Raw genomic sequence first — 17,321 nt, 5'->3', positions numbered from 1 at the left:
CTTATTATGTACAGTTCATATATATGTGGATACCAGAACTGTACATAATATCCCAGGTCTCACCTGTGCTGTAATAAAGTCAATCTCCTCTTTAAACTACTCACTCACCTAAGCCAAGCTGCCACAGTATTGTACTAAGAGCTCATGGTCTTTGTCCACTAAGCCCTTAACAAACCACCTTCATAATTACTACTGTCCTGTGTTTAATTCTCCATTCTGTTAGGTATGAGTCTGCAATCCTCATTCCTAGATGCATAACCTTGCATTTGCTATATGCTATATTAACACATAGATACAACTTACAGTGCAATCCAGAGTGTTCCATATCACTAACTAGCCCATCATCATTATCTACCAGTCAGCCAAATGTTTATGTCATCAGCAAACGTTACTTTCAAACATCTGATTTGATAAAAATACAGAACAGCTTCAGCCTAGTACTGATCCCTCTAGAATCCAATGAGAAACTGCTTGACTGGAAGTTTATTCCATAATAAGTGTTAAATTAAGACCTGTCCGCTAATTCTTAATGTACGCTATGCTTTGTTGATATTGTATAGGGCTGTTTATAACCAGAAGACTGGGCAGGGTGGCATCTTCTAGACTAACTCATTCATGACCCAACAAGGTCACCCAGCGCTGCCAGGCTGCATCACTCAGCAGCCATGCTGTATTGGAGCTGCCTGCGCACCTGTGCTGGGGTGAGGGCAAGGGGGCCGGGTCACAGGCATACACTCTACCCACCTCCCAGGTTGGACTGATCACAATCAGTGTGGAGCAGATTATGGCTCTGCCTCAGGCCCCAGCCCCACAACCTTGATCCTGATCCTGGTCCTGGCACCACCCATCCTGTTCTTGGAAGTTGCTCCCCACAGCCCCATCCCATCCACCCAGATGAGCACACACTGCACATGGGGTCCTCTTAGGGTGTTTTGATAAGCTGTTCTGGGGGGTAGGGGGGTGTGGAGAAGGAAGGTGCTGAGCCAGGGTGGTATGGGGTGGGGGTTGCTTACCCATCCCACAACAGTTCACCAAAACTCCCTAAGTGGCCCTCCAGCCCAAATAATTGTCCACTTGAGTTAGCCTCACCTCGATATCTGGAAAGTTAAATGAAGCATATCATATAGAAGTCCATTTGCAAGCATATGAAAGAGGAAAGGCTGATCACAAGCAGCAAGCATAGATTTACTAAGAACAATGTGTCAAACACACTGGATCTCCTCCTTTGGCAAAGTAAATACCATATTTACTTTAATAGAAAATGACCCTGATTATAAGATGCTGCCTCCAATAATTAGATTCTTTATGGAAAATTTATATATTTGTAATAAATTTTCCAGGTACAGAATCTAATTATTGGAAGTCTGCCTTGAATCTAGACCTTTCCCACTACTACAGCAGGGAAACTAAATCTGGGGGTTTAGGTTGCTCCTTTGTTTTCTGCTTCCCCACAACTTTTTCCCCTAGCAATCCCTTCCCCCCTTCCTTACTGTCAGACCCTGCTCACCCTGAGCACATGGAAATGAGAATCAAATTCAAAAACAATAACTTCACAATTAAGCATGGCTATAGCAATCTGTATATAGTATCCATACACTTAGCTCATCCAGAATTACGTTACCTTTTTTTGAACCTGTTGCAAGTTTTAGCACAGATGATAAATAAACTTCTAAGCAGCACTTTAGGGCATGGTTATATATAGTACAAACTATGCATGATATTAGTCCAAAGCCAAAGGCTCATGATTTACCACACAGTTGATCAGGCTGGGTCACATCAGCCAACAATACTGCAGGCCGTGGTGACCCCACAGCTCAGCACTGCTAAGTATGTACACATACTCCAAATACACCCCTTCCCTGCCCCCCCCAAAAGGATCCATGTGCTAATTAGCCCCCACTCATGACTGGAATTGGGTGCTCTCATCCCAAGTCCTGAGATTCTCCAAAAACATATATGTAGATAAGCCACAGGGCAACCGGGTCTGGCTTCATCTCATAGAGGGTAGCACCATGCTAATCATGTGCACCAAATGGGGGGGGAAGGGGTCACAAAGATTCTGCGTGAACTGGCTGGTGGCCCATTTCATGATGTTTGCCAGGCATTTAAGGCTGGTGAAGAAACAGGAATCATTGGAAATGGGAAAGAAAGGTATAGTTCAGCTGTGGGAGTAAAGTCATCAAAATATATGCAAATGTCCAAGTGGCTCACCCTAACTTGGAAAAGAATCAGCCATGATGAGAGCTGAACTTAATGGGCATTGCTACATATCTTATTGAGAGGAGGTATGCCAATCCATCCTTGTGCTAGGTTCCCATAAGTATGTTTGCCCAATAGGGGCCATATGTTTTAGTCATGCTCAGCATTGGCTACATTTAAATCAACTTTATAGTTCGTGTCCATTGCTGAGCACAAGCTGCTTTTGTCTTAATAACAAACAATATATTGTGTGATATTTCCTTGCATGCAAATATAGGATGAGCTTTTTTCCTTCATGCCAATGGGGGGAGGAAAACTTCATTTTTTATTTGAGTGAATACTTTATTTGGGTGGATGAAGGGAATGCTATAGACACAGTGTATCTGGACTTCAGCAAGGCTTTTGACGAAGTCCCACATAACCTTTCCATAAGCAAAATGGGAGAAATATGGGTTAGACGAAACTACTATAAGATGGATAGACACCTCACATAATAGCTGGGGTAATTAGAAATAAATCCATATCAGAACAGCAGGGGGTTTTAAGTGGAATCCCACAGGGGTTTGTCCTGGGCCCAGTGCTGTTCAATGTGTTAATTCCAGCACTCACATAGCTAATAAAGAGCTTCTTGAGCAAATGTGCTGAAGACATGAAGCTGGAAAGGACTGAGAATACACTGGAGGAAGAAGCACAATTCAGAAGGATCTCAACACATTGGAAAGTTAGGCTGGAGCTAACAGGAAGCTCAATGTTGACAAATGCAAGGTGCTATATTTTGGGAACCAAAAACACAAATACAAAATGGGTGACACCTGGCTGGATGGAAGCACTACAGAAAATGGATCTGGTAGATCACAAACTCAATACGAGTCTGCGGTGTAATACAGCTCCACAAAAGGCAAATGTGGTTTTGGGACACATGGATAAAAGCAGTGTGCGCAAGACCCAGAAGGCAATAGTGTCTATCTGCTTAACACTAATTAGGCCTCATCTAGAGAGTATTGTGTGCAGTTTGTCTCCATGTTAAAAGAAAAAAAAAAAAAAGGACTTGGAGAAGTTAAGGTCCAGAGGCGGTGACAAAAACAATGTTGGGCTTGGAAGGCATGTCATGAGGAGAGGTTAAAGGAAATAGGCATTCTGGAAAAGGTGCTTATGAGGGGGCATGATATTAGTTTTCAAATACCAGAAGGGCTGCCATAAAGAAGAAGAAGAATGCCTTTTCTCTCTTCCTGCTGAGTGTAGGACACAAGCCAATGGCTTAAAGTTAAAGCTAAGCAGATTTAGACTGGATTACAAGAAAAACTTCTTCACTGTTAGAACAGCGAGGCAGTGGAATAGACTCCCTAGGGAAGTTGTGGACTCTCCCTTACTGGAGGTGTTCAAGAAGAGGGAAGACAAGCATTGGCTGGGGGTTATATAGGAGTAGCTATGTTTATATTATACTATAGGTATTTCTGACATCATGCACAGAGCTAGTACAGCACACATGCTGTATGTGGTGTAGGGGCCAGACTTGCCTTGTACACTGGCTTCAGGACCAGTACACAGAGCAGGTCTACCACCGCATTTAGAATGTGCACCAGACCAACTTCACATGCTGCATACAATACACAGGGCCAGAGACACCATGTGCCACACACAGAGAGGAGTCAGTCCAAGACCCACAAACTGAATCCTGGGGTTCCATGGGTTGGATCCAGCCCATGGACTGTACCTTTGACATCTGGGGGTGGGATAATGGATTTGTATAGACGATTTGTCTGCAAATGACCCTGCTTCATGCAGGCAGTTGGACTAGACCTGGAGATGCCTTCCAGTCCTACTTTTTATGATTCTGTCACTGAATCCCATCTCAGCTTTCTTATTTTGTCAGCCTAACACAACCCAAACCATCCTAAAAATCGCCAATTTTGTTTTGAAACAGTGTAGCTTCAGAAGATTGGAACGTTTCAAGGGCTGTGAAGGTACGACAGTAATTAGAATAATAAAATCATTTAAAAACTAACATGACTTGCAAGTCAAAGCAAGTGATTCTTCCACTCTAATTTGGAACTGGTAAAACCTCACATGGAATACTATGTGCAGTTTGGGACGCCATACTTCAAGAAAGATGTGGAAAAATTTGGAGTCCAGTGGGAAGCAACAAAAATTATTAGATGCCTGAGAAATATGATTTACTGAAAGACCTGGGATTATGGGTAAAACTTGTTCAGGAAGGACAGGCAAAAAGGAAAAAAAGAAAAGAAGTGGAGATGTTCTGAGGTGCAGTATGAAGTGTGAGGTAGGCCTGTTGTAAGCCAGAGACGGTGAAGGTCAGAGACAAGTGCAATGGTGGGTCGTCACAGTAAGCATCTGCTACAGGCCATTAAACAAGGAGGAAGAGGTGGAAAACACCTTCCTTAAGAAACCAGTGGAAGCTTCCAAATAGCAAGATCTGGTTCTCATGGGGGTCTTATCTGTGACATCTGCTGACAGGGAAACAGCAGTGTACAGGCGGCCCAGTAAATTCCTGGAGCATGTTGGGGATGACTTTTTTGGTTCAGGTGGTGAAAAGACCAACTACAGGAAGCTCTTCTAGACTTGCTGCTCACAGAGGCAGGAATTGGTCATGAATATGAAGGTGGAATGTAATTTGGGTGACAGTGATCATGAAATGACAGGAAGGGAGGGAAGAGACTAGCAGAATTAAAAAAAAAAATGGAATTCGAAATCCAGGAGAGCTGGCTGGATTTTATGGAGGTCCTTTTAAAGGCATAAAAGCAAACTCTCTCAAGGGGAAAGAACAGTGATTCTCAATCCTTGACATCTTTCAAAGGCACTGGAGGGTTCCACAGAATGTTAGTCCTGTTAGGTATTCAAACATAATTCACTTGATAAACTCAGAGGCTTTGTCCAGACATGTGTGAATGTTTGGATATCCAGGGGTCAAAAAACAGAACAAAACAAAAAAAACCCTCCATACTTCTCCTTGCAGTGCAGAGATCAACTAAATGTGGAGTATGTGATGCTGCAGACACATGCGGTGCTACATACCACATGGCCATGCTCATCTGGACACAACCAGAGATTTCAAATAAGAAACCCTAGTCTTAAAAACATTTTGGCCTGTTACCGTGTTTCTGAGTTCGGTGCAATGTAAGAATTGCTCTACTTTTTTTTCTGTAGTCAAAAAATGTGTGAAAAAATAAGCTGGCATTTTCTAACAGATGCCTTGAGTCTAAAAAGGTTGAGAAGCACTGTGATAAAAGAACAGAAAGTGCAACAGGAGACTAACGTGACTAAACAGCAATTGCTTCAAAGACCTGAAGCACACAAACGTATTGTACAAAAACTGAAAACTTGATTGTATTACTATAGAAGAGCATCACATGGGAATGCAGGAAGAAAATCAGGAAAGCCAAGGCACATTTTGAGATACAGGAGGCACGGGACAGAAAAGGCCACAAAAAGGGATTCCACAAGTATGTGAGATGAGAAAGGAAAACCAAAGAAAATGTAAGTCTGTTCCTAAATACAGAAGGCAACCTATGCAGAGAGACCTGAAGTACTTAATGCTTCTTCTTTTTTTTTTTTTTTTTTTTAACAACTTCACTTCACAAATGAGGTCAGCTACCAGATGAAAAGCCCACTTGGCAAAGATAGGGAGAGAGACGAACAGTTTAGAGCAGTGGAAGAACAAGTTGGGGATTTCTTAGGGAAAATAGATGCTTTCAAGTCCACAGGGCAGACCAATTGGCTATACTTTGAGAAACTGTGGAGGCCAGATAAGGTCCCAAATGACTGGAAAAGAGCAAATATAAATATCCATCTTTAAGAAAAAGAAAGATCCAGAGAATTGCAGCACCAGCCTGACCTTAATCCTAGAAATAATCATGGAGTATGTCCTTAAGGAATCTATTGCAGAGTACCTAAGAAGAGAACAAGATGATCAAGAACAGCCAAGCATGGATTCACTTAACAGCAAGTCATACCTGATCAACTTGATGTCCTTTTACAACTAGGTGACAGGCTCTACAGTTGGGGGAGAACAGTGGATGATACCTTGACTTTTAGTAAGGCTTTTGACACCATCTCTATATGTCACTCATTAAGAAGCTAAGGAAAAACAAACTAGATGGAAGTACAGCAAAAGTGGATCCAAAGCTGGTTGGATCAATATGCTCAGCAAGTAGTCATCAATGGGTCAATGTCTACCTAATGGGGAGGAGGTACGAAGCAGGGTTTTCGTATTGTTTAACATTTTCATTAATGATGATGTGGATGATGAGACTGAATGCATGCTTAGCAAATTTGTGGATAACACTGAGTTGGGTTGAGTTGCAGATACTCTGGAGAGTAGGGCTAGGGTCCAGAATGACCTAGATAAACTAGAGAAATGGTCCAAAAAAATCAATCACTTGAAATTGAACAAGGACAAGTGCATAAAGTCCTATGCTTGCAAGAAAATAATTGCAAGTGTGAATACAGAGTGGAGAGTGATTGGCTAGGCTGCAGTACTGAAGAGATGGATCTGGAGGTAATAGTGGACCACAAAATGAATATGAACCAGTGTGCTCTTGCTGGGGAAAGATAACACAAAATAAATCAAAACAAAATTAAAAAAAAAAAAAACCACAACAGCATACCAGCTTGTATAGACAGGACTGTTGCTTGCAAATCAAGGAAAGGGATACTTCTACTCCATTTGGAACTCGTGAGGCCTCACCTGTGGTACTGTGTCCAGTTCAGACCCACTCTTCAAAAAAAAAGGATGTGGACCAACTGGAAAAAGTCCAGTGGAGAGTAACAAAAAAATACTAGAAATCTAAAAAACATGGACTTAAGAGACTAAAAGAACTAGGACTGCTTAGCCTTAAGATGACTGAAGGGGATTTGATAACAGTCCTCAACTACTTGAAGGACAATTAAAGAAAGGATGGAAATAGATCTTCTTTGCAGCCTGAAGGAACAGGACAAGGAGCAATGGTCTTAAGCTGCAACAAGGGAAATTTCAGTTGGATATCAGGAAGAACTCTCTCAGTATAAAGGCTGTTAAGTATTGGGACAGGCTGCCTAGAGAAGTTGTGGAATGTTCAAACTTGGAAATTTTAAGAGCAGGTTAGACAAACCCTTGGCTGGGATGGATTACTTAGTCAGGGATGATTCTGCCTCGAGTTAGGGGTTAGATGAGATAACCTCCCAAGTTTCTTTCCAGCCTTACTTCTCTATGATTCTATTAGTGAGTCAGAAATTCACCAAACCAATTCTTAGGTGCATGTTATACAGGCTTGACAATTTAAAAAAGAAGTTTCCCTTTAAGGAACTAACTCTCTCCTTAGTTACTAACAACTGAAAAGTAATTCATCGCCTAAGTCTTATGAGTACCATAACCTGCTTATTTCAAAATACAGAAATTTGTTGAACATTCCTGCTTTTTCATATCATTGCCAATTTTAACATCACCAGCAGAACGAAGGCAGGGCAGGGCAGGATGTCTGTTCATAGCATCGGACAAAGTAGCATGTCACTTACAACAGCTTGTGCCTTTCTGAGCAAGTTCATTTTTAAGGACCATCCTGCCTGCTGTGCCTTCAGCCAGACTTCAGATTAATACGGTTATCCAGCTCTCTCTATATCTAGAATAAAAGTCTAAGCACTGTATGGATTTCTTGTTCCTGATATGTTTAATCAATTAATCCTTATAGCCTTTCCAGCCAGGAACTGTTTTCCCTAATGCCTTCCTGCTTCCTTTATCAATTTCACACCAGTCACTATAAATGAGAAAGTACTCACTTTCTTTCCCCCATTTTTTTTTTTCAATTCCTGCCTTCACTTCTCCTCTGAACCAAGATAGACACACTGTAAACAATTTTTAGTCAATTTTAAATTTACTACAGTATAAAACCATATAGTAGGTGTTTAATAAACTTTTTTTTTTGTAATCCATTAATGATTTTACCCCAGAATAAGGGAAATCATGACAAAGGAATTGAATTTTACCTTAAATCTCCATCTAGTAACAACTACAAACTTGAGTGTGTGGTCCTTGCCAAGTATTTCTTCATTGCATAATATATCCAGCTGATGGGGAAAAAGGAAGAGGGATTTAAATTTATTAAGGGAGAAAAACATACTTATAGAACAAGATGCAAACAGATAAAAACTAGATTAAACATGCATAATCTCCTCCAAAGACAATGGAAAGACCTATCCCTACGCTGTGTGAAAGGGAACTTGTAATCTTAACAGAAAAGGGAAAAGGAAAAAACAAGCAAGTTCTATTCTTACAATTTTGGATCTTGAAGGACAGCCTCAGTTAACACAAGGCATATCCTTGGCAGGAAAGACTCCTGGATTCAGGTCCCTGCTCCAGACGCTGCTCATACATTTTGTATTTAAGAGTCACTAGGTATAAAACAGCCTCATTTCAGTTTTGTCTATAGCCTGGTGGCAAAAGCACTCCCCCAGGGAAGTACGAGATGCAGGTCTGAACACCTTTTAGGTGCTGGATAGCTTAAAAAAAAAATAAATAAATAAAAATCAGGTTTCCCACTTCCTGGGTCAACATTCAAACCACTAGGCTGCACCATCAGCATAGTTAGCATTGGCTGGTTTTGTTTGTTGTTTTATTGGGGGGCGGCCAAGGTTTAATAAAAAAGTGGCCATGATTCTGGTGATTTGTGCTGAACTCTACATGGCTTCTGCATGCGTGTCAGACAGGCAAATATGGTCATGTATTAGTACACCAACCAGACTGTACCCCGGTCTGGGAGGGATCCAGCTGCAGGAGAATCCCTTCCCTCCTACACATAGCTCCAGGAGTCACCCAGATACAGGACAGCAAGATGTACTTGAAGCTAGATCCATCCTCTGACTGAGACGATTCTAGCTATGAGAGAATTGCCCTGGCATAGGGTACGGCTCCAGAGTGATGATTGTCAGGATGGGGAATTCCCCAGTCACCTGACCTATGGAGCTGCAGGGAAATGTCTTCCCACCCATTACTAGCTCTGTTCAACGGAGGGAGAATTTCTCTCCGGGCTCGCTGACAGTTCACCCAGGGAAGATTAACAGGGAGCCAAGTGCTCTCCCTCCATCCCTCTTGGAGGGAGGAGAGCATTAGCTCCCTATTAGCCTGCAGGGAGGAAAGGAGGGAGAGTGGAGGACTGTGGTATATTGGAATGTCCCACTACTGGGAGAAGCAATTCAGTTGGTACAGGAAAAGAGGGATCTTCCTTATAGATCTTCCTCCTTTTGCAATTCTCTTCTGCAAAAACAACCTTGAACAGCTGTACACTTTCTGTGCTGCGAGAAAGATTTTTCCCCTGGCACAAATGGAATACTTGTCCGCTGCCTTTGATTTCTACTCCTTGTGTGTTACTTAAACCTCCCCCTAACACTGTGTGCATTCTATCACCAGACTTCTAAAGACCCATAAAATCTTTTTTTCCATTCTTCAATTTTTATCTAACACAGAGATCAGCAACATGGATCTGACCCATGGACCCACTGGGGTTAAGCAGAGAGGAACTGTGCCTGTGCCAGAGCTGCTTCTCCCTGTCCCTGGCAACACTCGTCAAGGCTGGAGCATGAGCAGTTTCCAGCCAGTGGAGAACTGCCCTGGGGCTAGGCAGTTTCTAGCTGGGAGGTGGTTAGAAATAGCGGTATGGATGCTATTTTCAGCTGCCCAGTTCTAATGCAGCTCCCCTTCATCTGGATGCTACACTTGCTTTCCAAAAAAGGGAATGGGAGGGAGGGCTGAGAGAAGCGGCAACAGCATGGGCACAGTTCCCAGCTGCCTGGCCCTGGCATGGATGCAGGAAAAGCCCTCTGCCATTGCTCCTGCCTGTCTGTTCCTCCCCTACACAATGCCCCAAGCCTTACAGGTGGTAACCTAAGGATGTTACCTTCACACACTTGGCCTGCCTTGGGCCCTTGGATTCCCTAGCCCCTCACTCAGCCTTTCCTCTAAAGCTTTCAGACCCCCGGTCTCATGTTTGGCCCCCTCTGGGCTTCCAGACTTGGTCCGATGCACAGACCCTCTCTCTGGATTCCCAGACCCCTGGTCTCACATGCAACCCCCTCTCTCTGGGCTCCTGGGGCTCTGATCTGGCTTGTAGCCCCTCTCTCCATGCTCTCAGACCCTCGGTCCAGCTTGCAGCCCCTCTCAAACCCATGGGCCTTCATCTGGCTCTCACCCTGTACCCATGGACCCTCTGGTATGACTGTCAGTCAACCTGGATCCTGAACCTCCAGATCCGACATTCTGGTACTCTCCTTGTTTTTCAAGCTTCTTAAGTCTCACTCTTTCATCCCTGCTTGTGTCCACTCCAATCACACTCCTAGCTCTTCCTTGGCCTAGGGCTTGTGGATCCCCAGATCCCTACTCTCTAGGCCCTTGCAGCCCCTGCTGCATCCCACTCTCAGCCCCTGCTGAGTACAAGTTAATGATCAAACACCCTCTGGTGGGCACTCAAGCCTTCTCTAGGCTTAACACAAACCAGGGCCACATGCCCATATAACCAAGCCCTTCTCTGTCCCTGGTACCCTCCCTTGTTCCCTGGTTGCAGAGTGGCTTCTTGGTATTCAGGAACCCTGCTGCTCTGAGCTCCTCACTTCATGGCTCCCAGGGCTGGGCTGGCTGATCAGCTCAGGCTCAGGGCTTATATAGCTCAAGCTGATTAGGAGAGTCCTTAATTATCCCCTCTTTGCCACCTGCAAGCAGCCTCTCAGGCTGCTTACTCCCTTAAAGGAGCAGACACATCCCAGTGTCCTGCTATACCGGGGTGGACAAAATACGGCCCGTGGGCTGGATCTGGCTTGCCAAGCCGTTCTATCTAGCCCATGGGGCCTCTAAAAATTTTTTTTTAAATTAATATTTATCTACCCCTGGCTGCCTGTCAAAGACGACAGGAGCCAGTAGCAGCAGAACCAGCACGAGCAGTAGCAAGGCCCACTGGCCCAGCCCTCCCCCCGACCCCCTGGGGCTGTTCCCTCCGTCAGAGGGGGAAATTCAAGTAAGAATAGGCAGAGAGGACTGCTAGCACAGCAAGAGCCAGCCTGGCCCAGCCAGCACCACACAGTTCCCAGCTGGCAACTGTATGATGCTCCTACTGCATCACGTGATGCCAGAGCTGCAGATGGGGAGCAAGCCAGGGGGAAGCAGGCCAGGGGACAGTGGGAAAGAAAGAAAAGCAGCAGGGGAAAGGCAGCAGTGGTAGGTGCAGGGGGGGCAAGTGGCAGCAGGTGGGAGCATGGGGCCCTGGAGGCCAGGACCTACAGGAGCAGGAGCCAGCTGAGAAGTATGGGACCAGGCTGGCTCCTGCTGCATTCTGCAGTCCTAGTGTTGTAGCCAGGAACAGCGCGCTGCCAAGAGGTGCCCAGCTCTGCTGTGCCGCACCACATGGTTTCCGGCTGCAATGCTGGAATCAGAGAATGCAGCAGCAGCCAGCCCAGCTTCGCGGTTCCCAGCTGGCTCCTGATGCTGCCACCTCTAGCGTGGCATGCCTGCAGCTCCCGCTTTTACAGCAGGGAAAGCCTCGTGCTGGAACCTGCTGCCTTCCTCACCCCCTGCTGCGCAGGCCCCTGGACTCTGTTTGGAGTGGAGGGAGCCCTGTCCCCTGTTTCCCTGCAGAGTCCAGTGTGCAGCTTTCCCGAGTGAGAGTGGGAACTGCAGGCATGCGGCACAGACCCCTGCAAAAGAGGCAGCCAGAAAGGCTGTGTTCCTCATGCCCACACAGCGCTGCCCAGAGCTGCGCCCCACTGGGCAGCAGTGCCTCAGCCAGGCATGAGTTTCATAGTTTCATAGTAGCTAGAGTCGGAAGGGACCTAGGTAGATCATCTAGTCCGACCCCCTGCCTTAGCAGGAAAGAGCACCGGGGTCAGATGACCCCGGCAAGGTGCTCATCTAACTTCCTTTTAAAAATCCCCAGGCTAGGAGCCTGCACCACTTCCCCTGGAAGCTGGTTCCAGGCCCTAGCCACCCTGACTGTGAAGTAACGCCTCCTAATATCTAATCTAAACTTACCCTCCGCCAGTTTGTGACCGTTATTCCTGGTCACTCCTGGCAGCGCACGGGGGAACAGGGACTCCCCCAATACCTGCTGATCCCCCCTGACCAGTTTGTAGCAGGCCACAAGGTCCCCCCTTAGCCTTCTCTTGTGGAGGCTAAACAGGTTCAGGTCCCGTAGCCTATCCTCATAAGGCCTGCCCTGCTGACCCCTGATCATACGAGTGGCCCTCCTCTGAACTCTTTCCATATTGTCCACGTCCCTCTTGAAGTGTGGCGCCCAGAACTGGACGCAGTACTCCAGCTGCGGCCTGACCAGTGCCGCATAGAGGGGGAGGATCACCTCCCTGGACCTGCTCGAGATGCATCTGTGGATGCATGACAGGGTACGATTGGCCTTCTTGACTGCCTCCCCACACTGCCGGCCCATGTTCATCGTGGAGTCAATGACGACTCCAAGATCCTTTTCCGTCTCCGTGCTGGCAAGAGGGGAGTTCCCCAACCTGTAAGTGTGGTGCCGGTTCTTCCTCCCCATGTGCAACACCTTGCACTTATCAGTGTTAAACCCCATCCTATTCTCATCCGCCCACCGTTGCAACCTGTCAAGGTCAGCTTGTAGCCTATTGCACCCTTCTAGTGCACCCACATCCCCCCACATCTTAGTGTCATCAGCAAACTTGAACAGGGTGCTTTCTACCCCCTCATCCAAGTCACTGATGAAGATGTTGAACAGTGCAGGCCCGAGGACCGAGCCCTGCGGAACCCCACTGCCCACATCCTTCCAGGTCGAGAAGAACCCATCCACTACCACCCTCTGGGTGCGGCCCTCCAACCAGTTGGCGACCCATTTGACCGTGTGGGCATCGACACCACAGTCTCCCAGCTTTTTGATGAGGACAGGGTGAGAGACAGTGTTGAAAGCCTTCCGGAAGTCCAAAAAGACTACATCCACAGCAACCCCTGCGTCTAATGATTTGGTGACCTGATCGTAAAAGGCCACCAGGTTGGTCTGACAAGACCTGCCACTGATAAACCCATGTTGGTTGCCCCTGAGCATGCATTCCCCCGCAAGGCCCTCCTGGATGTGTGCCAGGATAATTTTTTCAAAGAGCTTACCCGGGATTGAGGTCAGACTAACTGGCCTGTAATTTCCCGGGTCCTCTTTTTTTCCCTTTTTGAAGATAGGGACCACATTGGCCCTCTTCCAGTCCTCCGGCACCTCGCCAGAGCACCACGAGTGCTCATAGAGCCGTGCCAGGGGTCCCGCAATGACCTCAGCCAGTTCCTGTAGAACCCTAGGGTGAAGATCGTCCGGACCAGCGGACTTGAACACGTCCAGCCTCTCCAGAAGTACCCTAACTAACTCCTCGCTAACCCTTGGCCCAGGCGTGTCTCTCTCGAGGCCCGAGGGGGGCCCAGCAGGGAGGTGGCTGAACTGGTCCCTACTTAGGAAGACAGAGGCAAAGAAATCGTTAAATATGTTAGCTTTGTCATCTGGCGTGATGACTAAGTTGCCCATCGTGTCCTGCAGGGGACCCTCTTTTTACCCCCTATGTATTTGAAGAAGGACTTCTTATTGTCCTTAATCCGGGAAGCTAGTCCTATCTCCCTGAGCCCCCCAGTCCTCCCTCCACCTGCTGCTGCTACCAGCAGCAGGGGCTTTGTGCCATGTTGGGGAGTGTGCGGGGATCCCTGCAATGTACAAACCTCACAGACCCACTCATCCTGTCCCCACAGCCCTCACCACATACAGCCAACTATAAAAAGGGGAAGAGCTACCTACGCAGCCCCCGGCAGCTCACCAAAACTTGTTAAGTGGCCCTCCACCCGAAATAATTGCCCGCCCCTGTGCTACACAGTGGAATAGAACTTTTTTGTATAAATGCAAAAGTATACTAGTCAATAGGGAACTGGAAATGAAACTGGATGAATTAGAGATGTCCTGGGGTTGGGAGATGGCATGGTTAAGGCTAGGTAAGGAGACAGGCAGAAAAAGAGAGAGAGAAATGAGAAACAGAAAGAGGAAAGTATAAAGGTAGAAGGGGTGCATACTGTCTGCACATCAACCTTTATTAAAAAAATCACTAGGAGGTTATAATTTGAAAAGGAGGATGTTAGGAGACAGAGGATGCCTTTTTATATTTTCCATCCACTACCCTTATCCTCCTCCATATTGTTCCCTGGTGACCAGAGCAAACTGCATCCTGACTATTTCCAGGAAGTATGACTAAGTTTCAGAGGTGGGATAGAGTGTAAACTGCAGCCCCTCTAATTATGCAGGGCATAAGCTCATATTATGTCTTGGGCTACATTTCACTCAAAGAGGAGGATGACTATGCCTTGGACCTGGAAAAAAAGTGCAAAATGGGAGTTAATTAACTATAAGCCCAGTAAGAATATGGGCTGCAAATTCAGTAGATTAGTTTGTAGGGAAGGAGAAAGAAGAGACTTCACTTCAAAATTCAAATTAAGCATTTTGACATTTGCTTGCATTAGGGTCCCCAAATAAGAAGCCATTTTGTAGTCCTCCTGTATCAAATTCTACCTGACACCGGTTTATGTCTTCTGTAGCACTTGAGTGGTGCTGTAGCAGCAGGAAATATGCAGGAGGCAAGGATTTTCACAAGTGATATATTTTATTAGACCAACTGCATGGCTAGGATATATTCAGACAAGCTTTTGAATGCAGTGCATATTGAGTTCTTTTCCTGACAGCAAGATTTCAAGGAACTATCATATACTTACCACAAGATTATCTGAAGTATATTTTTGTTATATTAAAATATTACCTCATTAAAAGAAGAAAGGTTAAGTTTTTTGGCAATGAACTTCTTTAGATGCAAGACTGTTGCTTGTGCTGAGCAGCGGATCCATTTTCTTTTCAATCCACGCAATTTGCTGCTATTGCATTCCAAGCAGATGCTTACCTTCAAGGAAAAGCAAACACAGGCACGGTTGGTTAACAGCATTTTCTGTACATCTCATTATGCATTCTATAAGCAACACTTATTAGTTCACCAAAATGAATAAAAAACATAGTATCCTAATATCCTTTAATTGATTAATTCAGTTAACTTATAGAAAAAGCCTAAAATTAGTCAAACAGTTATATACTGCTTAGCCCAGTGATGGCCAACCTTTATGATAAGCATGCCACAAGTCGACTCCACCCCACCCCACAACCCAAGTACCACTCTGATTTCTGCTTCCATAGGCATACCTAATATAATAATGTGCCCCAGAGTGCTGAAATGGATTGCTGCAGGGGGAGGTGCACTGCTAAGAGTCCAGTTAATACCTCCTTGGGCCTAAAACTGCCACAGTTTTATATAGAGAGGGAGGATCCAAAGCCCTGAATTCAGGGGCTACAGGGCCAGGGAAGGTCTTGCCAGCCTCTGGCTTCTTTACTATTTATTCCATCCAGGAAGAGCACACAGCAACTGCAGATGCTTCCTCAGCCTGATGCAGGCTATTTAGCTTGGCTTGCTAAGAAGAATTTTTCCAACTACCTGAGTTGGTCTACCAGATTTACCCAAAGAACCTTGTCTGCCTAATTTAATAGCAAAATACATTTTTTCAAAGTATTAGAAGCAAACCTAAAATAAATCATTCTGAATTTTCTGGCCTTGAAATTATTTTTAGGATGGAGCGCTAACATTGTCTTAATTGTAAATGATCAGTATAAAGTTTCCACACTCCACCCTATTAGGCAATCCATAAAAGCCCCCATCCCAAATAAGCCTTAGGGCTCCATAATCCTATATGAAGATATTAATCCTGCCCTGATCTCTCCATCCCATTGCCTCAGGGGAGTGTGCAGCAAAATGTTGAGGTTTCATCCTGGTAAGTGTCCAAAGTCTTGTCAAGGGAGCTGGGTAGGGCACAAGGCCAACATGGCATCTGTGCACGCAGTCCTCAGCAGACACACAAGAAATCAGAGTAAAATCTTATGTCCTCTGAGAAGCCACTATGTGATCTCAGGTGTGCAGGAATAAGGGATTCCCCAGTCTCCTCACCCTCAATGGACTCTGTGCAGGAGATTAACAACTGAAAAACTCTTCCCTGGCCACCTTTAGCCTTCTAAAAAAAAATATAGCTGGAACTGATAGCAAGTCAAAGCAAGCTCCCAATAGTCTCCTGTCAAGCTTTTATTTTTTAACAAACTGAAAATTAGACTAATCAACTAGTATCTCTTGTTTAGACATGCAGGGGAAAGCTTTGCTTGAAGCCACACAACACTCCTTGGACCCTTTCCCAATAATTGATTCCTAGTACAAAACTCCTATTCAGGTTTCTACTGACATCCTACCAGTCTCCTTCCACCCCCTCAACTCAAGAAAACAATGGACCTTGCTGTGTGCCTTGAAACTTGATTATGGAGAAAGAGCCCCAAAAGTGAAGGGCCTTCAAAAATGCCTTGTAATGCCTCTTATGAGTACCATCTTCCTTGATTTCTGTGTTGCAGAATAGCAAACAAAGGCTGTACACTGGTCTTAGGCAATTAAGGGTTTTATTAGGTGAAAGCCAACATCTTCAGTTCAAAGCAAGTAATTGAAATAGGTCATCAATGCAGGCTGAAACACATGGGAGTTTTTCCTCAAGCAATCATAATTTATGAACTCTGCCGTAACCATTTGGCTCCCATTTACAATCAACCACACAGCCCCCCAAATCAGGGGGCATATTACTGGCCCACCATACATACTTTGGTGCCGTGCGTGAGGTTGCTTTGACTCTGCCAGTTTCAGCTACACAGCTGATGATGCAGCCAAAGAGGGATTGCACTCACCAAATCTTCTATACAAAAGGGGACATTGTTACATTTCCTTCCCTTTTTGTACAAAACAACAAAGCTCATGTTTTTTGTTGTTTAAGATATTAAAATCAAGACCTGTATTTGATTTAATCTGCATTTTTGTAGAATTCTTTTCTCACACCCAGAATACACAAATAGTTCTGAGATGTATTTTTATTTACCTTAAGTTAAAGCAGTGCTGGCCAATCTTTTTGGCAGGCATACCACAAGTTAAGCCCTACCTCTCCTCAAATGTCACTCTAAACCCGGTCCTTCCCAGAGGCATGCCTGAGTTTGCATTCTGGAGCACCAGAATCATGGCAGGGGAGCTGGAGTCTC

The 17,321-nt window shown here is 45.3% G+C and overlaps 1 protein-coding gene across 16 annotated transcripts in view; it reads right to left on the bottom strand.

Annotated features, from left to right (window-relative positions):
• The window catches only part of PCGF3 (polycomb group ring finger 3), a 208,785-nt gene that overhangs the window by 87,199 nt on the left and 104,265 nt on the right, over positions 1 to 17,321 (bottom strand). For all 16 annotated transcript variants that reach the window (XR_016441305.1, XR_016441303.1, XR_016441304.1 and 13 more), the window contains 2 exons: positions 14,977 to 15,114; positions 8,179 to 8,259 (listed from right to left, as the gene is read on the bottom strand). Coding sequence is in view for 13 of the 16 variants with exons in the window: in XM_090039018.1 (XP_089895144.1) it covers positions 8,179 to 8,259; positions 14,977 to 15,114 (219 nt within the window). In the remaining 3 variants the exon portion in view is untranslated. The remainder of the gene's footprint in view (positions 1 to 8,178; positions 8,260 to 14,976; positions 15,115 to 17,321) is intronic.

This window comes from Crocodylus siamensis, chromosome 3, assembly GCF_052110815.1.
Source record: "Crocodylus siamensis isolate JL-2025a chromosome 3, ASM5211081v1, whole genome shotgun sequence".
Classification (NCBI taxonomy): Eukaryota; Metazoa; Chordata; order Crocodylia; family Crocodylidae; genus Crocodylus; species Crocodylus siamensis.
The sequence above is the reverse complement of the archived record's forward strand: the minus strand, read 5'-3'. Positions and strand labels throughout refer to the sequence as shown.